This window comes from Prionailurus viverrinus, chromosome C2 (genome assembly GCF_022837055.1).
Source record: "Prionailurus viverrinus isolate Anna chromosome C2, UM_Priviv_1.0, whole genome shotgun sequence".
In the NCBI taxonomy this organism is placed as follows: domain Eukaryota; kingdom Metazoa; phylum Chordata; class Mammalia; order Carnivora; family Felidae; genus Prionailurus; species Prionailurus viverrinus.
In genome coordinates this window covers 113,054,023-113,075,612 of record NC_062569.1, presented here as the reverse complement: position 1 = coordinate 113,075,612, position 21,590 = coordinate 113,054,023, and the positions used below count along the sequence as shown (strand labels likewise).

The 21,590-nt window shown below is 40.4% G+C and overlaps 2 protein-coding genes across 8 annotated transcripts in view; one reads left to right on the top strand and one right to left on the bottom strand.

Annotated features, from left to right (window-relative positions):
* The window catches only part of LOC125174507 (uncharacterized), a 77,139-nt gene extending 63,457 nt beyond the window's left edge, over nucleotides 1-13,682 (bottom strand). Inside the window, 1 exon segment of the mRNA XM_047874022.1 lies at nucleotides 13,500-13,682. Within this exon segment, the coding sequence (XP_047729978.1) occupies nucleotides 13,500-13,682 (183 nt within the window).
* The window catches only part of ST3GAL6 (ST3 beta-galactoside alpha-2,3-sialyltransferase 6), a 94,358-nt gene that overhangs the window by 26,800 nt on the left and 45,968 nt on the right, over nucleotides 1-21,590 (top strand). For 6 of the 7 annotated variants that reach the window (XR_007155814.1, XR_007155813.1, XM_047876031.1 and 3 more), the window contains exons 2-4: nucleotides 2,921-3,082; nucleotides 16,403-16,502; nucleotides 19,504-19,581. Coding sequence is in view for 5 of the 7 variants with exons in the window: in XM_047876031.1 (XP_047731987.1) it covers nucleotides 16,414-16,502; nucleotides 19,504-19,581 (167 nt within the window). In the remaining 2 variants the exon portion in view is untranslated. Of the gene's footprint in view, nucleotides 1-2,920; nucleotides 3,083-15,172; nucleotides 15,273-16,402; nucleotides 16,503-19,503; nucleotides 19,582-21,590 lie in introns of those variants that run through there. The other variant, XM_047876032.1, reaches the window with a different exon arrangement.

Here is a 21,590-nt window from a genome sequence, read left to right as displayed (position 1 = left end):
CATAAATCTGATTTTCATAAATCAGAAACAACGTTTAAGCAAACTAAAACAGCAAACCCTTTGGAAGGGGGACTTTCAGAGTCAGAAGAAGGGCAGGAAATGGGTTTCCTCTCAGTTCTTGGTTTATTTACTATGGGAGAGAAACGTGAGAACACTTTAAAGTTTGAGGAAAGTCTGTGTGTTCAGATATTAGCATATTTCTCCAGGAAAGACATCACATAGGATTTTGAACTGATTCAGGTCCAGTTTTATTAGATAAGTCAGGGAGCAGAGCTAGAAACGGGGACTTGCAAAACACTGAAGGAATTTTTATGACTCTGATGGATAGCAGAGAGGTGAAATTCAGGGCCAGGTAAATAATATAAAGCCCTACATTGAAAAAGAAGACCACAAATTGTAGCCTTGGGAGACTTACCTCCTTCCCACCTTTGGAGACACACAATTTTATAACAGGTCACTGGGAAAAATTTGTAGCCATGTTTTCTCCATTCTATTTCTCTGTTAACTGTAGAATCGTAAGTAGAAATAATAAGTAACTGCATTTTTGAATGCTGAGTGTCTGTTCAGTCAGTCATTCATCAATCACAACACAGTTACTCGGTTTCAAGTATTTGCCAAACTCAGGGCATGAGCATCATTCGTTTGTTTGTTTTATTTGAGGGAGAGAGAGAATCCTAACAAGGCTCTGTGCTGTCAGTGCGGGGCCCGACTTGGGACTTGATCTCATGAACTGTGAGATCATGCACGACCTGAGCCGAAGTCAAGAGTCAGACACTTAACCGAATGAGCCACCCAGGCACCCCTTACTTTTTTTAAATGGAAGTAAAACATCTCTTCTTTAGAATTGTGCAAAATTAGTTGCTCTCAAAAGTATGATTGTGGCAGTCACTGCAAGATACCAAGATACAAACTTTGTAAAATTTTGGATGTGTGGACTCACAAAGTCCTGCTAATTACCATTTAACCTATTTATTTATAGTCATCTGCCCCCAGATCAAGACTGGAAAATACTTTTGAAGTCATATGGTTAGAAGACTCTGTGTGCTTTGGGGGACACAGGTTTAAATAACATTCTAATGCGTGTAATCAAGTTATATCCTTGACACTCAAGACCCACGGTCTTGACCCTTTGCCTCACCTGGCAGGTTGCTTCAGATGCAGATTCTCAGGCCCCACCCCAGACCTACTGAATCATCATCTACAGTTTAACAAGATGTTCACGTGATACCAGTGGACATTCAAGTTGGTTAAGCACTACTGTCCAAATGTATCCCAAGTGGTTCTTAGGACAAAATACCTTCAGTAACAAGTGACTTTGTTATCCAGTCAGTCAACCTGTATTATCTTTAGGCAGCCCAAATATTAGCAAGTTCCCTCCTACTGAGCTCAGAACTAACTTCTTGAATATTGCATTCCCTGGCTTTGGCTTAACAACTTGCACCCCCACTCCCCAGCCTTCAAACCAACTTAATGCCTTTTCTTCATGAAGGTCATTCAAACATGAGAATGGGCCATCTTGTTTCCTCCCTTGATTTAAGCTCCTTCAGGTGTAACTAAGTCCCCATCCCTCCAGCTGTTCCTGGTGTGGTACTGTTTGGGGTTTCTTTACCAACTCTTCAGAGTAGATCATTTTAAAGGATCTTTCCAACTTTAAAATTGTGATTGCTCTTTTACTTCAGCTGCTAATAAGTACTACTGGGTAGAAGATGATAGAAACCCAGGAGCTGCACTTTATTTGCATTTAAGGAGAATGACTCTGGGGCACAAATGTATAATTATCCATAATTTCCTTAGGCTCAAAATTCTGTTTCATGGTAGAGACTTCCATTATAATAGCTACTAAAGAGCACTACTTTGCCTTTCTTCTAACTTCTAAATGCATCAACTACTTGACATTTCAAAAGTGAAAATTAGCATTTTTTTGTCTATAAATTTTCATTTTCAAAGAAAAAAATTCCCTGTAATCCACAACTCAGCACATCAATGGATTTCATTTTTCTCCAGTGTCTTTTGGTAATGGGTCACACACACATAGAAATAATCTTAGTGTTCTCAGCATTTAAATGTTTTCCTTCTTGGTGGAATCTAAATATTTTTTATTTTATTATATGATTTTCATAATAGTTAAGCACAAATATTTCCTTATTGCAGGACATTAGAGTTCATAGTGGCTTCTGAAATAAAGTATTTGCCATATTTTTTTTTGTTTTGTTTTTAATTTGTTTCCTAAGAATTGTTTTTAAATAACATATTTTCTACTAACACCACAAGTGCACAGCATGCAGTCTTGGTTTTGTTTTTGTATCAGGGTTGGTCTTGTGTAAGAAAAGCTGTAGCAAGAGGAGTTTGAGATTTTTTTTCAATTTTTTTTTGAGAAAGTAGCCCACAGCACATTCTTAAACTAGTTGCTCTTCACACAAATTTCTCCATGCTTCCTTTCCCCTCACGTTCTTCTAGACATTTGAATTTGTCTTGACCTCCTCATTCTCCCGTCTCCCTTCCCTTCCTCCTCAGAGAATTTTCGGAGCAAGCTCGTCTCTCACCTCCCTCACCTCTGCATTTAACAATAAAGCTGTGTGTATGTGTGGAGAGAAGCTGAAAAATAAGACAGATGGTTCTTTCATTACCAGGTTGTTTTGGATTAATTAAGCTGGATGTGTTATTTTTTTTTCAAGGACACTGAGCCAGATCCTGTGGATAACCAGTCATGAACTATAGTAATGTAACATAGGCTGCTGGTTTTGCTCTTGGGTTTTTTGTTTTGCTTCTTGGGAATTTCATCATCCTGTAAAGCATTTTGGGAAGGGTCTGAAGTGAGTTTACCAGATGTGTTCATTAAGGATTTTTTGACAGCTTGAAGTTTTCCTTGGGCAGTTAAGCCTATTCTTAAGAAGCATGCTGTCTTTGTGTTTTATTTCAGCACTTGCAAGTGAAGAAGCAGCACAACTCTTTGTTTTGGATTATTCCTAGCAGAGAGGCTCCAACAATTTTGCAGACGGACTCCCGGGCCTCTGGAACCCGTACTACGTCCTTCACGTTCAGGAGCAGAGAGCCTTTGTGAAACAGATTCCTAATAGTGGAGGTAAGCCAAGGCAACACTACCACTGTCTCAGACTTCTTAGATGTGAGTGTGAACATTTGAAGTGTTCGTATACAATGTTGCCACCTCTAGCAGGTGACTCTTTTTTAATTATTTTTTAAAAAATATTTATTTTTTGGGGCGAGCACAAGCAGGGGAGGGGCAGAGAGAGGGGGACAGAGGATTTGAGGCTGGCTCTGTGCTGACAGGCTGACAGCAGTGAGCCTGATGTGGGACTCGAACCCACGAATCGTGACATCATGACCTGAGCCAAAGTCAGACGCTTAACTGACTGAGCCACCCTGGCGCCCCACCCTCTCCTTCTTTATATACAGCTGTCTGTTAATTTATCTCTTATTAGTTCAACATGTGGCCAGAGGGCCCATGAGACTATTAAAGTAACCAGTGACTGGTCAGCACATCTCAAAGTTAAGCTATGGAAGTAATAATAATAATACTAAATATATATAATTATTATTTTAAAGTTTATTTAAGTAATCTCTACACCCAATGTGGAGTTCAAACTCACGTCCCCAAGCTCAGTAGTCTCATGCTCTTCTGACTGAGCCAGCCAGGCACTTCTTAAATATTATTTTTATTCTCAGTGTGAATTTGTCTTGTTTGGGACAATCAGTATGGAAGTTAAAGAGTAATAAAATGCTGAAGTTAAAACTAGAACATTACATGCAGCACATGTATTATAGAAACTGCTGTTAAGCTGTGTAACCATGGGCAAGATGCTTGCCCTCTCTGGGCCTTGTTTTCTCAATAGAATGAACTCCAGTTCCCTCTCTGTCCTTAAATGCTACAATTAATAATAATTTTATTAAAGTATCTTAATATAATTTTTATGCGTATTCTCCTTACCGTTCCTGAACCCATGTACAAATTTAAGACTCACTTCATAAATTTATTCTGAGAAAGCTTGGGAGCTCAAATGTCCATCAGGAATTATCTCCATGTTTCTGTATAGCCCCATGCATCTGTATAGTATTTCCGATTTGTTAAGGTTCATCAGAAAGCAGTTATTCCACTAGTAAATTTGTTACGTTACTGTTTTGTTTGCAAATAGTTTTGTGAAGGACACCCACTGACTGAGCACATAACGCTTTAGTGGTCCTGGCAAATTTGGTCATTTGCAATGCTTTTGGGATTTGGTCCTTGGGACTCTCTTGAGCTCTTTGTTCACACCGAGATTATTCATGAGTGGCTTCAAAGCCCTTCCCCAGTGTCCTGGGCCACTGGGCTTGCAAAACTGTTGAGTACCACAAACTTAGCCTGGACATAAGGCTGCATCTTCAGGTTTCTTACTTCCAGATATATCTTAATTTAATGGAATCCGAGCTGTAATCATCTTGGGTATTTGTAGAACTGTCTTTCCCACCAATCTTTACATCTCTTGGCATCACCTGGAAATATTTTTGAGTCTTTATAGCATAATGGATTCTGGTGTGTGCCTGCGTTCAAATTCAGCTCTGGCCCTTACTGCCTGGGTATTCTTGAGGACGTTAGGATTTCTCTGTGCTTTCGGGTCATCATTTGTGTGATAGGGATGACAATAGTACCTTTCTCAAAGGGTAGTTTTGAGGATTAAAATAATTGCATCTGTAGAATATTTTAAACAGTTCTATTATGTAAATGTTCAGAATATAAGCTATTTTTAAAATTGCCATCTGCTGCAGTGTTTCATTTCTGCCCCCATCCTCTAGGGCTGACAGATACTCAGCTCTTCATCCTTACCTTGTTAGACATTGCTGATTGGCCCTGGTACTGTATTTCCTTCTGAATCCAGAACACAATGCTTGAATCCTTCTCAACAGTATAACAGCGTCAGAGACAGCTATTTGTCAATTCAAATTATTTGCAGAGTTACTGATTTTATTTCTTGCTTCAAGACATAAATTTGATATGCTGGTTCCAAGTCTGCATTGTTTGTTTTTGCTAAAACTCAAGAGCAGTTTTATTATGACAAGCATATAAAGGTATAGCTTCTGTAGCCAGAAATAGGGTCTCATTCAAGCATGAGTTTTGCTAATGAATTACTACTATCTTGAATGCCTTTCATTTTTTATTCAGAAGGAGATGAATAAGTCTTCCTATCTGCTTTGAAATATTGAAATGAATGTGCAGAAACAGCTAGCATAGTAATGAAGCTTAATCTTTTGAGGCTATTATTAGTATAATGTCACTAGTTCTTTAGGGTCTTTGCCAGGTTGTCACAAAGTTCATTTTTTTAGTAAGGGCTTGGTATATGGGTACCTGATATTTCATTAGTTTTAAATGGAGCATTAGAACAAGGTTGGGAGAGTCTTTCCCATGTGCCAGACTTTTACCTGAGTGCTTTATATTTACTACTTACAGTAGCTCTATTAGGTGGTATTATTCTCATTTTACAGCTGAGGACACTGAGATGTAAAGAGGTTAAGCAACTTCTCGGGCTCCTATGGTTAGCCAGATATGTAGAGCTGAGACTCAAGCCCAAGGGGTCTGATTGCCACGCAGGCAACCTTAATGCCTAATTAGGCTGCTGCCTGCAAAGAATAAACTGCATGAAGAGGAAGATGAGAAGGTGGAAGGACCAAATTATAAAAGTCTTAAATGCCAGGCTAAGTGATTTTATGTTTATTTGGCAGACAATGGGAAGCCACTGAAAGTTTTCCTGTAGGGCGGGGTGACAGAGTGAGAGCTGGGCTGTAAGGATTTTACATGAGGTACAGCAGGTGGGCTGGTTTAAAGAGAAGGGAGATTAGAGACCATTGCTAGAAGCTGAGAAGTAATGAGCACATGGGTTTTGGAAGCAGCATTAAGATAAGAGCTTGGGAACGCCCATAAATGGTGTGCCAAAGGGGAAGAGGCCAAGACACGTAAGCAGAGAGGTGAGACCCAGGCCAGTGAGTGCCACCTGAAGGAGGTGGTTCCAAAGTTGAACACCATGGAGGCCGGAGAGGATTGGAACAAAACAAAGACTAGTGGGCCATTACCGTGCACCCCCCATGAGACTGGAATTGTGCCGGGGAAAAGTCCACATTAAAATGTTCTGCGCTACCAACTCTGCTCCTTGTGAGTGAGGTCCCCTTGGGCAAGTTTTTCGATTGTTCTAAATCCTGGCTGTCTCTTTTGGGGTTCAAGTTGTGAATAACAGTAAGTGGAGATGCCGTTGTAAAGGTTGGGGTGGTGATTCAGTTGACCGTTTTAGGCAATGCAGAATGAAATGTGTGTCCTGTAGATATAATGAGAGGAGTCGTGTATATTTCCTGTCAGAAATGCCAGTAGTATCGTAGTGATCGTGGTAGTAAGTGGAAGGCTAAGACTGGAAACAGTATGGGACTGAAAATGTGTAGGGAATTTACAAGGCAACCGCAAATATTCCCTAGAATGTGAGGGACATTTTTCTCAAAGCCACTTACTTTCAGAGAGAATCTGACTAGTTTTCTCAGAGGAAGTTCTGTCGGTTGGAAAATTTAAAAGATCATGTCTAAAAGACTTAAAGGAAATAGTAGGGAACTTAGAATGAGCTTCCAGTTCCTCTCAGAAACCCTTTTTGTGAATCCCTGACCTTCTCAGTGGGGTATAATTTCTCTTTCCTCTGACCTTTTCCATTAGTACTTCTCAAACACAGATCACCTGAGGGTCTTGCAGATTTGATTCAGTGGATCAAGGGTGTGGGGCTGCGATTCTGTATTTCTGCCAAGTTCCCAGGTGATGCCGACACTACAGGTCCCTGGACCCCACTCTGAATAGCAGGACTCTAAAATACTTTTTAGGTTTCACAACAGGTAAGCATACTTATTTTGAAATCGTGTAACGGTTCTCTCATCAGACTGAGCTCTATTTCCCATATCCTGCAGCACACACCCATAATGAGTGCTTGATATTTATAATCAATTCTTCTGTCAGTGGTTCGTATTATTCAGTGGTATCAATAACTTTAATTGTTATGGGTGGATTTTTTTTTTCTTTTAACTGAGAAATTGAAGCAGATCTGTTCAGGAATAGGCGCCAGAATACAATATAAAAATTTTATGTAAAGTTAAGCATGCATTTACTGTATGACCCATGAGAACATATGCTCACCCAAAGGCATGTACTTGAATGGTTGTACTTGAATGTTAGCTTTACTAACAATAACAACAACAACACCTTATAAAGAACCAAACGTCTATTACCTGGTGAATTGATAAATAATCGTCATATAGCCATATGATGGGTTACTACTTACCTATAAAAAGGAATGAATTCCTGGCACAAGAAACAATGTGGACAATTCTTTCAAAAGCATTATACGAATTGAAATAAGCTAGAAATAATATACTTATTTATGATTCTATTTGAATGAACTTTTAGAAAAAGCAAAAGTATAGTGATAAACCAATCAGGGGTCAGGAAATGGGGGAAAGCGAGTTGGCCGTAAAGAGGAACCTGGGAACCTGCAAGGGAGGGGTGGGGTGATGGAAACATTTGGTATGATTTTGGTGGTTGTTACTTGGTATATACGTATGTCAAAACTCATCACATTGTACACCTAAAAGTGAATTTTATTATAGAAAAAATTTTATCTCATAAAGTTAAACAATTAGCCACAATCGTTAACCTGTTAAGATCTAATATTCCTTGGAGGTATTTTATCAGCGGGATATTAATATAAGGAAATAGAGAAAATTTCCACTCTGGGAGAAGAAATGGGTCTCTGGGAGAAATTATGAATAAACAGTAGGAACATAAGTTCCCTTAAAAGCTTCTTTGTGTATTTTTAATGTAGCTGAGTCTGAAGGGAGAGATCTTGAAAACAGGAACTTCAGTTCATTTATTTTTAGCATCCAGTATAGTATGCCATTTGCTGAATGATTTTAGTGTGCCCACTGTGCTATTAAAAAACAAAATTCTGCTGAAAGTCATTTCTGTGCTTTTTTATATTCTTTGCAGTGAGCACACTCAATTATCAGGGGAGCATTCAGTCATCTGCTTTGGCAGTGATGGCTTAGCTTTAATTAGGTAAAAAGATGTGTCTACATATGGTAAGGATGCAATCTGGCAAAAGCACTAGCTTTCTTGAAAGACTAAAAGGAAAGAGCGTGTGTGTGTTTATGTGTGTAGAGCTAGCTGCCTGTTGTTTTATTAGCCAAAGAATTGGGGGGAAAGGAGAGAAAGTTAATTATGCATGTTCTCCTTTTGCCATACAGAAAGAAAAAAACTATGAATTTAGAAATCAGCCAGAATGTATATAGGTGATCCAATTTGTTGAAACTAGACAGTTATTTGGGGGGGGAGGGGGAGAGGGGGTGCATAAACAAAATCATAATTTTCTATTTACTCAATAATGTCAGATTTTTCCCCCTTAATTTGTATCAAATAGTAGTAGCTCAACATTTCAGATTTAAACTTAGCTTTTTCAGGTATAGTATGGCATATTAATTTTGGATATGCTACTCTTTATTCTTTAATTATGGCTTATTGAGAATTTTCAGGTCCTTCTAACAGAAATCCCATCAATCAGACTACTGAGTCTTTAAGATTTATCTTTTTAAATTATGAAGTGAACATTTTTTCATATAATGTTTCTAAGTAAGTGTAATAAATGCATCTATTTAATGTGTATCATTCCTTAATTTTACTTTCAAAAAGGTAGTAAGTGAATATAAAGTTCATCATGTTATAGTTAAAAAAAAACAACAAAAAACAGTGGTTATAGTTCCCCATAATGTGCAGTTTAAAAGCTTTCCATAATGTACAGTTAAGCTCAGATCTGGGTTTGAATTCTGGCCACTGCTCTGGTAATTGAGCATCTCTAGCATGGGGATGATAATATACTTTCTTTCTTTCATCATGTATGAAAGGGCTGAGTCTACTGCTGGGCATTTAGGAAATACTTAATAAACTGTGCTATTATTTACATGATCAACACCAAAGGTTCGTGTTTTTTGTATGTTCATGAGGCTGCTGGACACATTTGGATCATCCAATTAGTAAAAAGGGCCATACTTAAAGGGGTAGTAAATGAGTTAAAGAGGACTGAACCCTTTACATGGGTCACTTTAGGGTCCTGTTTGTATCCGCTAAGGCTTGGGCTATATTGAGATGGCTAGGTCTAGGAGGCTTAAGGGGACCTATGGGGCCAGAACAAAAACTCCAGAATTAACGCATAGCTAGAGCTGGAGCTAATGCTCACATGGCCATGTGATTACAGAGAACGCTCCTAAACCGAGCAATAAATACAAAGAGGAAGGCAGGCAGGATGTATGAACTGTTGGCCAAGTTCAGTCTTGGGTGTGTCAGTGTGAGCTAAGGACCTGTGGAGACCTAAATGGAGAAGGAACTCTCTGAGGGCTGAATGGACACAGGCTGCCAGCTGGGCCACCTAGTAAAGCTGTGGAGGTGAGCCAGGAACAGGGGCACCTGGCTAAGGGGAAAGCTGTGGCTGAGATCCTGCCCGTGCCAAGCTCTGTGCCCACAGGGCTACGGGGAGTCAGAGGGGATATCCTTTTCTCATATGTCCAAAGACATAGGTTGTTGAGTCTTTGGACATACTAGAAAAGGATATCCCCTCTGTGTTGAGCAGCAGTGTGTGGAGTATGAGGCAAGACCAAGCCTTGACAGGGCATCCGTCAGTCAGTGACGTAGCGGAGAGCATAAGGGAATACAGTGGATGAGGACGTGGCTTCAGATCCAAGTTACTAAAAAACTGGAAGTTTGGCTGCAGAGCTGCTGGGGTGGCTGAGAGAAGAATGCAGACTTTGAAAAACAAAACTCGTTTCAGTGCACATTCTCCCAGCAACAGAACCCAGGCCTGGTGAAGGAGATGGCCAAGGTCAGTGTGGGATCAGCTGGAACCTGACCAAACTGTTGAGCTGCTGCTCTGGGGCTCCTCAGGCTCCCTTGCCTTGAGCCCGGGTCGGTCCTAGAGCTTGGGGGTGGGTGCTGAACCTATGGACAGAGAGACATTAGGAAGAGTGTGTAGCCAGGTGTAGAGGAAATGTCACAGAGAGGTGAGGCAGCCTGGGTCTGTGTGCTCAGCATCTGGAAATGTGGACATGAAGGATGTTTCTTCCTTTGTGTTGTTTGATATTGAGATACCCACAGTATTTGTGTGCTTGGTGAATGACTGCGGAATTATTGTTGAACGTGCTTCATTCTAGCTGGCTGTTGGTCAAACAAACTCCTTTTGGTTTGATAAAGCATTAGGAGACTCTAAAACTAAAAATCTGACCATTTTCAAGTGTCCTTCCATAGCGTTTGTTTGTCTGTCTTTATAAGTAATGCTATCAAGCTTGCTCTGGGGCTCAGGAAGGTGCCTGAAAACGAGCACCCTCCTGTTTGCTTCTCATACACACTGGAGTTGGAGAATCACTGCTCTAGGACACTCAACAGAACCATGGAGGGGGAATAATTAACGTGTTGACTGAAATCCAGTAGAATGAGTTGGCAAGAACAAGGATGGGAGTAATAGGGTTTTGTTTCAGCCCAGTGTGTGACCATAACCTTTCTCTTGATTTCAACAATCCCTAGAATTTGTACTGCCCAAGGAGCTGGTAGGATAGACAAATTAGAGAAATGTGTTGCATTGTTTAGTCTGGTATCAAAAAGATGGGCTTGTGCCCATTTATGGAAGCTCACATCAGGAGAGAGGCGGCATAATGCATGGGCTCTGGTCGGGTAGATAAGGGTTGGAGTTCTATTTTTGTTACTTATCATCTCAGGGAAGTTACTGCCTCTCTCAGAGCTTCAGTTTTCTTCATAAAATGGCAGTTGTAAGTTGGCCACTTCCTTCACAGGGTGGGTGTGAGCATTACATGAGCTGATGCACCAAAAGCATTTATCACCAGCTTTGGCACGTGATGAGCACATGCTGAACACTCCTATCTTAATGATTCTAATGAACCGTTATTCATTGGGCATTTGCCATGTGCTAGGCACTTCCGGAAAACAAAACAAAACAACCCCTCCGCCCCCCCCCCCCCCCCAAACAAAGCATCTAGTCACAGGATGTATAACTACATTCAACAGCTATCCACTTAACATCTTCTGTGTGACAGGTATTGTTAGAAATGCTGGAAATAAAATGATGGACAAGACAGACTATCCTGCTCTTATGGAGCTCGTAGTCTAGTCAGGATAACTCTTGTCACATCTGTTAGAGTCTCTGTATTTCTGTAAACCCATCATTGTTTTCCTCTGTGGTTCTCTGGAGTACACATACTAGAGCAATGGTTCTCAAACTTCAGTATGCATAAGAATTATATTGGAGGGTGCTCGTTTTAATGCACATTCCTGAGATCCAGAGATTCAGAGCAAGTAGGAGCTCAGGAATGAGTATGTTAACAAGCCCCCATCTGGGGCTGACCCTTGGATCTGCCACATCACTTTGGGGCACGCTGCCCTAGAGCCATTTCCCTTTCATGGATATCTGAATTTACCCATGGGGAGCTCTAGCCGCCAACGTAGCACTGTCAGGAAGTTATAGATTACAATTCTCCTTTGGGTTCTCCTCATGCTTTTTGTCTTGAGAGACAGGATGACCCCAGGAATGGAACTGGGAGGAAGAAATGGTCAGACCTTAAGTCTATGTCTGTCGCTTAAACTGTGTGACCTAGGACAACCAACTTCAGAAACTTTCAGTTTCCTCATTCATGAGGGGGATCATACCTATGCACCGTTTGTCAAGCTTGGTTTGAGCCTTAAGTGAAGGAAGGGACATAAAAGCATTTAATGCAATAAAATGATAGACAAGACAGACTATCCACGCAGATAAGATACACTTATTGTTAAAGAGAAGGGAGGGGCGCCTGGGTGGCTCAGTTGGTTAAGCATCCAACTCTTGATTTCACCTCAGGTCATGATCTCATGGTTTTGTGAGTTTGAGCCCCACATTGGGCTCTGTGCTGACAGTGTGGAGCCTGCCTGGGATTCTCTCCTCTCTCTCTACCCTTCCCCATTCATGCTGTGTCTCTCTCTCTATCTCAAAATAAATATTTAAAAAAATTTTTTAAAAAGGGGAAACTGTTGCCAAGATGGTGCTCACTTTTGACATATGTAGATTATTCATGTAGATTATTCATATATTGGTTTATGATAATTTAAGAAGAGATAAACATTTGATATCTGCCAACAGTTCCTGTTCTTCCTTGATGTCCTCTACCTACACTTGAGATAAATAATTACTTCATGACTTAAATTTTGTAAGTAATGTTATAGGGACCCTGGTCTTGGGAACAGATGCAGCCAAGAAGCTGAGTCTGTCATGTTTAATGTCAAGATCTTGAGACTTGTTTGTTTTGGTAGTTTAAGCTATCCTGAGGGGTTGCGGTTTTCTTTTTTTCCTTCTTTGCTTTAAAGCAGGCATATTTATATATTAAATGCTATATATTAAATATGTTTATATGTTCTGATTGGTTTTTTGTCAATATCTTTTGCTCAAAGCAACATGGTCATTCCATTTATAGCATTACAATTGGGGAATTTGTTTATTCATGGAAGCTTTTTTTCTACAAGTATGCAGAGGAACTATAAATGTTTATCACAAGGATATCCTGGCTGGCTCAGTCTACTTTGCAACTTGAATATGCTTTGAATTGCCCATGAAATACAGAGTTTTTCTCAGCTGGTGTATGCAATGGCTCTTCAAGAGTAGTTTAATTTTACTTTTTAAAGGAAAACATGTTCTCTTACACTTCTGGGTTTCCAGCTAAAACACATATTAGTGAATGAAAAACAACAAAATCTTGCTTATGGATACCTCCATGCTTTACAAAGTAATATATAAATTTCCCAAAGAATGCATTTTGGGGGAACAGATAAGCAAATTGAATTGTAAATCTGAGTTTCTTCTCTAGACCTTCCTATACTGTTTTATCTTACATGTAAATAGGCTTTTAAAAAGTTGCTGATACTGGTAAGTGGCATCCATGTTGGGTGCTTGCATAAATGATGTTACTTTAGGTGGAGCCTTAAATAATTGAGCAGTTAAGCAGATTGGTGACTATATTGGCCCATGGTAAAATACCTTCCAGGATAGTCTCAAGCCTAACATTAGTAGTTTCTAAAACTGTTTCAGTTCAAGTTTAACTGGTGGATTCTAGAACTCCCAGAGTTGCCAAACACCCCTGATGTCTGACACCGTCAGCATGTACAACAAAAAAGGGTTAATTACAGTGTATATTTAAGGGAGTGACAGGATATGTAAATACAGCAAAACCTTGGTTTGTGAGCATAATTTGTTCCTGAAACGTGCTTGTAATCCGAAGCACTTGCATATCAAAGAGAATTTCAAGAACCATTGGCTCAGTTGTGATCATGTGACATTTGCCATCACGTACTACTCGTATTGCAAGACATGCCTCGTTTATCAAGTTAAAATTTATCAGAAATGTTTGCTTGTCTTGAACAACACTGACAGAACAGGTTGTTTTGCCATCTAAGGTTTTACTGCAATTCCATTGTGTTCTTTGGAGTCTTGATTTGTCCTATATTCATGTTTGGGTAATAGCTGCATGGGTGAAAGAAAAAAGCATTTTGCTGAGGTCCCATCAATCAAAGGGATGAGAGAAGCCAAGTCCACATCAGTTCCCTGTCGGCACTGATAGGCCTGTATCTTGTCTTCATGAAGCATTGCTCATGGCCTTCGGTGAATGTTTAATATGATTACCTCTCACCTATACGACGAGTTGCCTTTTAGCACCCAGCTGGACCCCAGTTTGACCTTTCTCAATTCTCCCAGTACAGGGGGAAGAAGGAAGGCTGATATTGTTGAGCAAGTATATGGGCCAAGTAGAGACTTTTACTGATAGTCCCAAACCTTAGCACTCTCCATCACTTGGATTTTACCCAGTATTCCTCAAGAAACATAGAGCCATACCCCGCTCCTTTTTTTAACCTACTAATAATCCTGCAATTTATTTCTTTTTACCAAGGAGATTTTAAGATGATTTTTAAAATAACCCACAGTACATCAAGATAGCATACATTTCAGGTGGGTGAGGAAGACTGAACAAAGCGGAAAGAGAGGTGCAGGCCTGAAGGGATGGGAGCAGCAGATCTATGTGCGCTTTATAAACTGCTTTACTCCCTTCGCCATGTGAGGATGTGGGACTTTGTGCAAAAGCCACATGCAACTGCATCTTTCTGTCAGGTCAGTAAGAAGACAGTGTAGGTTGGGGCCCCTGGGTGGCTCAGTCGGTTGAGCGTCCGACTTCGGCTCAGGTTATGATCTCACGGTTCCTGGGTTCAAGCCCCGCGTCGGGCTCTGTGCTGACAGCTCGGAGCCTGGAGCCTGTTTTGGATTCTGTGTCTCCTACTCTCTCTGCCCCTCCCCCATGTGCGCTCTGTCTCCCTCTGTCTCAAAAATAAATAAACATTAAGAAAAATTAAAAACAAACAAAGAAGACGGCGTAGGCTGCATCAGGATAAGCCAGGTCTCACATTGGCTTTCTCAAAACCCATGCATATTACTACTTAGAAAAAGAGCACAGCTGACAGTTTTAGAAAATGAACCACCGTTAAATACACAACCACATTCACATATTTTGTGTCCTAGGTTGTGCCGGGCACGCTTCATTTTGGGTAATCTACCTAATAGCTCAAAGAGGTAGTTTCTGTGCTCTCACCTGTAAACAGATGAGGATGCTCAGGTTGGAAGTGGTAAACTGATTTACCTAAGGTCCCCCAAGACAGGAATTATGTGGAATTGGGCAGTAATTCATGTGTTCTGATTGCCAACCAGTTTGACTCTTCATGGCGATCATGTGTGCTAGGAAGTATGTGTAAAGTGTGTTATTTAACTCCTCTATTTGCTTTCTCCTTACATAGGCATTTCTCACTAACTTATAATAATGGCATGTGGGGGTGGCGGCTGCCTGAATAGAAGTGAGAAGCAGCAGCTGACACCAAGGGAGGAGAAACCAGCGATTTCCTCTGGATAAGGATGGTGTAGCGAACAGTCCCACACCCTCATTAGCTCCAGAGGAGCCCAGCATAATTATGACATTTGTTAAGATGACCCCACATTATCGAGGAAAGCTTAAATTGTATTTATCATATTCTGTTTATGAAGGCAAAGGAGTGCTTTATTTTAAGAGTTCCATTTGGACTTATTTTACTGTTCAAAGGGAGACAGCATGATCTTATCTGGAAATGCATCTACCCAGACTCACCATGTCTGCACTGCATTGCCCCGATGAAGGTTGATGGATGTGAACAAGAGGTACATGCAATTGTCGAAATGAACCAGAAACTTGACAGGCAAAAAGCTAGCATATTTGTTTAAAGTCCCAAGCATTGAAATCTACTGTAAGCACCATATAATATATTAAATTTGTCTTTTGCATTTAATTGCATGTGGAAACGAGAACTTACTCATTTCTATGAAGTAAAAGTGAGAACAAAATATGTTCAGGTTTCTTAAAAATCTATCTTCTATGAAGGGTTTTTAAAATTTATATTCTAGCGAAGATTTTGTCCAGGTTTTTGTTGATCTACAAATGTACAATGGACCACACTGTTGATGTAGAGCAAAAATAAGCAAGAAATTAGCTGAAATGTACCTCTGCTAGGATACTGAAAAATCAAATGGATGCATCTAAAAGCATATAAAAGTTGAAGATGTGGAAAATATTCTTAGTAGCCTTTTTTCCCCAGTTTTTAAAAATTGCAGAAAGGACTTATAAAAATTACAATGCATGGCATTTAAAAATCATTCTGAGAGGCGCCTGGGTGGCTCAGTTAGTTAAGTGTCCGTCTTTGGCTCAGGTCATGACCTCATGAGCCCTGGGTCAGGTTCTGTGCTGACAGCCCGGTGCCTGGAGCTGCTTCAGAGTCTGTGTCTCCCTCTCTCTTGCCCTCCCCCACTCTCACTCTGTCTCTCTCAAAAATAAATAAAAATGTTAAAAAAATCATTTTGAGCACTGAGGAAATGCAATGTTTGTTTACATCTTAAGGCATATATTCACTTTCTGTTGAGAGAGTGAAAATAGGTATTTTTTACTGTTTCTGAAAACAAGTTTTGGGTCTGCAATACATGTGTAAAATTTTGTTTTGAATGCATGTTTTTCTTATCTAACATGAGAAAGTAGGATGGCAGCTGCTAGCTTTGAAACCATGGTACTGTTGATAGGTTTACGCATCATGTTGTATTGACTAAACAGGCTGAGGAGAAACAGAAAAAAACACTCTTTTCCTACAAATTTAGTGAATATTTCCAAAAATAGTAGGCCTACTTCATTTTCTTTTCTTCCCTGTCTATATTCACTAATGCTTATTTTGAGCTCTTGTGTGAACCCATCTACATAACAAACGATAACGCTTTTTCTTTGGACTTCATTTCTTGTGTTTCAGGTGGGCCAGCCATGAGAGGGTACCTTGTGGCCATATTCCTGAGTGCTGTCTTTCTCTATTATGTGCTACATTGTATATTATGGGGAACAAACGCCTATTGGTAAGTTTCATTTTTGCTCTTTAAAAATAATTCCCGGGGTACCGAGGTGGCTCAGTTGGTTGAGTGTCTGACTCTTGATTTTTGGCTCAGGTCATGACCCTGGGGTCATTGGATCAAGCCCCACGTTGGGCTCTGCACTGAGCATCGAGACTGCTTAAGATTCTCTCTCTCTTCCTGTGCTCTTCTCCCCCACTCATGTGCATGCGCGTGCTCTCTCTCAAATAAAAAAATAAAAGTAAATAAAAATGATTCCTAAACTAGTCTTTGACACAGTCACACAAATGATGTTAGAAGGACCTATAAAAAACAAAACAACTCTTTAACATTTTGAGCCTTTTTTAGCTTTCCATGCTAAACTGGGGTTTTACCATTCTAGTGTCTTGTACACTGTAGCTTTAACAGTTTCCAAACTGATAAAACAGCACCTTATTTTTATTGACAACAGTGAAGCAGTGGTGTTGCCCATCTCTGGAACATAATATTCTTTATATAATATTTCATCTCCTTGAATTGGTGGAGTAATTCTTGGACTCAGTGGTTCTTGACTGTTGAGCCTAAAATGCTTGGATAAGATAGTGATGATTAAAATAGAGACACTGCATATGGTTTTCTTTGTTTAAAAATATTCGGTGCATGATGACACACATTATGAAACCACTTTGACTTGAAATGTCTCATAAAACTTTGAAGAAGCACAGATAGTTTTATGGCAGAGAAAACTTACAAACTAAGCTTTTCATCCTTTTCCCTAATTGTCCTTTGGCTAGGAGTAAAGTTTTGATGACCTTTAAATCCTAATGGATGGTAGTATATGATATCAAAATAAGTCACATGACAATTTTCTATTTTAGACGAAATACCAGCACTCTTTGCCAGTTTTTCAGTAGGAAATTCTAGATCATGTTTCTGGTTGTGTCCCCCCACCCCCGTCTAGATAAAAAAAAGTTCATGCTTCTGAATTTACTTTACCACTTGTTGATTGAAAAATTATTGTAATGCTCTTCATGGAAGGAAGTTAGGCAGATGGTCACTAGAAAAATCCAATGCCAGGTGGGGGTGGGGGCTGGCCCAAAGTTTCTAGGGCTTGGACTTAAATACTGAGCTAGAGGACTTAGAAGTCTGATTATACACCACATGAAGGTTATACACGGTGTTCTCTCCTTCCGTCTTTGCCACATCCTGTCTCTGTACCACTCTTAGTAATGGAAGGTAAGAACAGAAAAGAAAGCAAGGAGTTTACTTTGTAAACAAATCCTATTGTGTCACAGGGGAAATGATAAAGAGGACAATGCAAGGAGTGTTGAATTCTGCAGTCTTTTGTCATCCGGGTTTGAGAGTGTTTATGACCCTCCTAAGCTAACCCGTGATACTAGTCACAGAAAATACCGGGGGAAATTACCTCAGGTGGGTTTTGTGCTGTGAACTTACTTCCTTAAAAATTATTTAAGACACGTAACTTTTTAATTTTTATTTATTTATTTTTATTACTTTTTAAATGTTTATTTATTTTTGAGACAAAGACAGAGCATGAATGGGGGAGGGTCAGAGAGAGAGGGAGACACAGAATCCGAAGCAGGCTCCAGGCTCTGAGCTGTCAGCACAGAGCCCAACGCGGGGCTCGAACCCACAGACCGTGAGATCATGACCTGAGCTGAAGTCAGAGGCTCAACTGATTAAGCCACCCAGGTGCCCCTAGACAGGTAACTTTTTTAAGCCACCCAAAGGTTGTCTTCAGAATATCCTAAAAGTTTTTCTGTTTGACTAACCTTAGAAACCAAGTAATATCTTTTACTTCATTTTGTCCTCAGAATGTAATTTGGTTTCTATGATCTAATGTGCTGATCCACCATATTTATGTACCTTCCTAACATATAAATCAAGGGATTCTTGCCATGTATGGTAGTCACAAAAGATGTTTCTCTAATAAGGACTTTACTAGTTTCATAGTTTAGAAATTTAGCAGTTCTTGGGCGTCTGGGTGGCTCAGTCATTTGAGTGTCTGACTTCGGCTCAGGTCATGATCTCACGGTTCATGAGTTTGAGCCCCTCATCAGGCTCTCTGGGCTGACAGCTCAGAGCCTGGAGCCTGTTTTGGATTCTGTGTCTCCCTCTCTCGCTGCCCCTCCCCAGCTCAGACTCTGTGTGTGTGTGTGTGTGTGTGTGTGTGTGTGTGTGTGTGTCTCAAAAACAAAAACATAAACCTAGAAGTCCTAACTATGTGGATTTCTAAAAAATTGAGACTACTTCTTTTAGTTTGTGTCCTGTGATTATAGAAGAACATGGATTAGTTTTTTAGATGAATTCTTCACATAATTGATCATTAATAAAGTCTTCTGTTAGGCTGTTATGAACCTGGCTAGCTCTGGATCCTGCTACTCTGTCCCCCTCATTTATTTTTGTTGTCATGCTCTGTCTTGTTTCACAATACCCTTTTAAACTGTGGAGACAAGCACTCCATTCAGGAGACCCAGAAGGTCCTAACCTGTGCCAAGAATAGAGGAGAGTGAGATAGGACTCTGAATGGTGTAATTTGTGGAGTCCAGATCACAAGGCTGCCTCTGTAGAGCTTCAGGTCTGTGTTTCTATGGTAGGTGTGCCCAGTTGTGGCACGGGGGACCTAGAGAGTCATGTGCACTGGAGTGTGTTGGGTTTGGCAGGCTCTGGGGAGACTTCCAAGAAGTCAGCCTACTTGTGGCTTCCACAGTGTGGTGACCCCTAGCCCTTCTCGAAGGGCCCTTTGTTCACTGCTGGTTGAATCCCTCCTGGGTCGCTTGTCACCTCCGCCTTTTTCACCCTCTCGCCTTGTATCCATGCATCCTCAAATATGTGAAAGGTCCTGGAGAAAGTACGGTCATCCCTCAAGGGTTTCTGTGAGGATTTTTAATTCCATGCCGGAGAAGTCTTTCAGCGGTTGTCTCCAAGTGGATTCCCAGGGCATTTGCTTTCCTTTGGGCGGGCTTCCTGGTTCTGGTTTCTGAGTGACCCTGTTTTTGTCTCCTAGGGTGCCACCTGTGGAAATGAAGCGGAGAAATAAGATCCAGCCTTGTTTATCGAAGCCAGCTTTTGCCTCTCTCCTGAGGTAAAAAGATAAAAGAAATTGTGACCTACAACATGTTTAAAATGTGTTTGTAATCACTTTTCACGCTTGTTTACTTTTCTTCGCATGAAAAGTATGAAAGTAGACTTTAGCAGCGTGAAGTAGACACTCTATATTTAAGGAAGAGCTTGAATATCCTGGCTCTTTTTGTGCTTTTGGTCAGAGCTCTGCGTATATTTTCAGAAAAGGCATTGAAGAACTCAATCAGACCAGTTACTCTTTTTACACAGGTGAGATTAGAGAGCTCTGTTTGTATTTGATCATAAAAAGTGAACTGTTCTTCAGGGCTTTATTTCTCCCCTTGTTGTTCCCATGTTGTTTTTTACCCTTATTATTTTGTAGCTTTTTTCCCCCCTTGTCTCTAGGTTAAACTTCATGATGAGAAATTTTTCCTCACCATGACTTTCAGTGAACTACTTGGAATGTAAATAACGATCTTTATATAGTTGTCAGGACTTGCAGAATATCCACAAATATTCTTTTCCTCTTTCACCTCAACTGTGACAGATTGCTGGTCAAAACGCTTCTAGAGAAATAGAAATAAATGACAGTCTGGTCATGTGTAATTGTGTAAAACAGGTCCAAGCTTTTCAATATGTTATCCATTAAGGATCAAAAGTTTGTATATTTGTAAATTTTCTTTTCATTGCGTAGTATACCGCGCGTTTCCATGACTGGTTCTTAACCTTTTAAAATCGATTCTCGGGGCGCCTGGGTGGCGCAGTCGGTTAAGCGTCCGACTTCAGCCAGTTCACGATCTCGCGGTCCGTGAGTTCGAGCCCCGTGTCAGGCTCTGGGCTGATGGCTCAGAGCCTGGAGCCTGTTTCCAATTCTGTGTCTCCCTCTCTCTCTGCCCCTCCCCCATTCATGCTCTGTCTCTCTCTGTCCCAAAAATAAATAAACGTTAAAAAAAAAAATTTTTTTTTTAAAAAATCGACTCTCTAGGAAACTGGAGATACATAAAATATTTCTGCATATGTTTACAGGTATATCATGGCTACTATAAGCACTTTATAAGATGATAAATCTTTCTAGTTAGGACCACTGCAAAACTAGAAGAGTGGTTTTAAACTTTTTTAACCATGACCCCATAGTAAGAAATCAATTTTACCTTGGAACCCAGTATACACTGGGTATAAATACATTTTACTTTGGAAGCTGGCATACATAAATAAAGCTGGACCCCTGAGAATGCTGACACTCTCAAAACTGAGTCTGGGATACAGATCATATGTCATGCAGGAAGGGCCCACCCTCACCTGTTTCCTTAGTCTGAATATGGTGTGAGTTCTTAGCCCAGCTCTGAAGACCTTAAGCTCGTGTGACTTGCCCAAGGTGTAATGGCTCCTGAGTGGCTACTATGGATGCAAATGAAACCAGAATGAAACTGAAGCTATTTCACCCCTATTCTGTGCTTTATTTCCATTTTGTCATACAGCCACTGAAACCCCAGGGCACTCTGATCTGCACCTGCAGTTTTTAGACTAACAAAAGGCAAAGCTGATATGACAGGAAAAATGGGGCCAAGTGTGGGGGATTGGGGTAAGGGTGAGTTTGACTTGTTCCTTCTCTTGCATTAAAAGCACTTTGATTTTCTTTTTTTCTACTTCATACTGGTTCCATAAAGAAGTAATACGGAGTTGAAATTCATTCAATCATTTATTAACCGTAGGGAACCTGCCTACTCTGTGCTGATTGCTTAAAGTGAGGGGAAAAAACAGAGGCACATCCTATCCTCATCGGATGGTCTCTCTTGTCTGAGAGAGGACCTGAGTGGGGGCAGTGGGGCATAGCTCAGCACAGAGCAGGCAATAAGAAGAGCATGTCCATAGTTGTTGTTCTTCAGTACGTCTTAATGCCAGCAAGAATCCTAGGTGTATCTAACTGTTCTTTATTTTCATTTTTATTTTTACTTTTTTTTTCATAGCTGACAAAACTTCACACATATGGTACTTTTTAATTTGGGAGTGGCTTAGCATCCGTGCTTTATT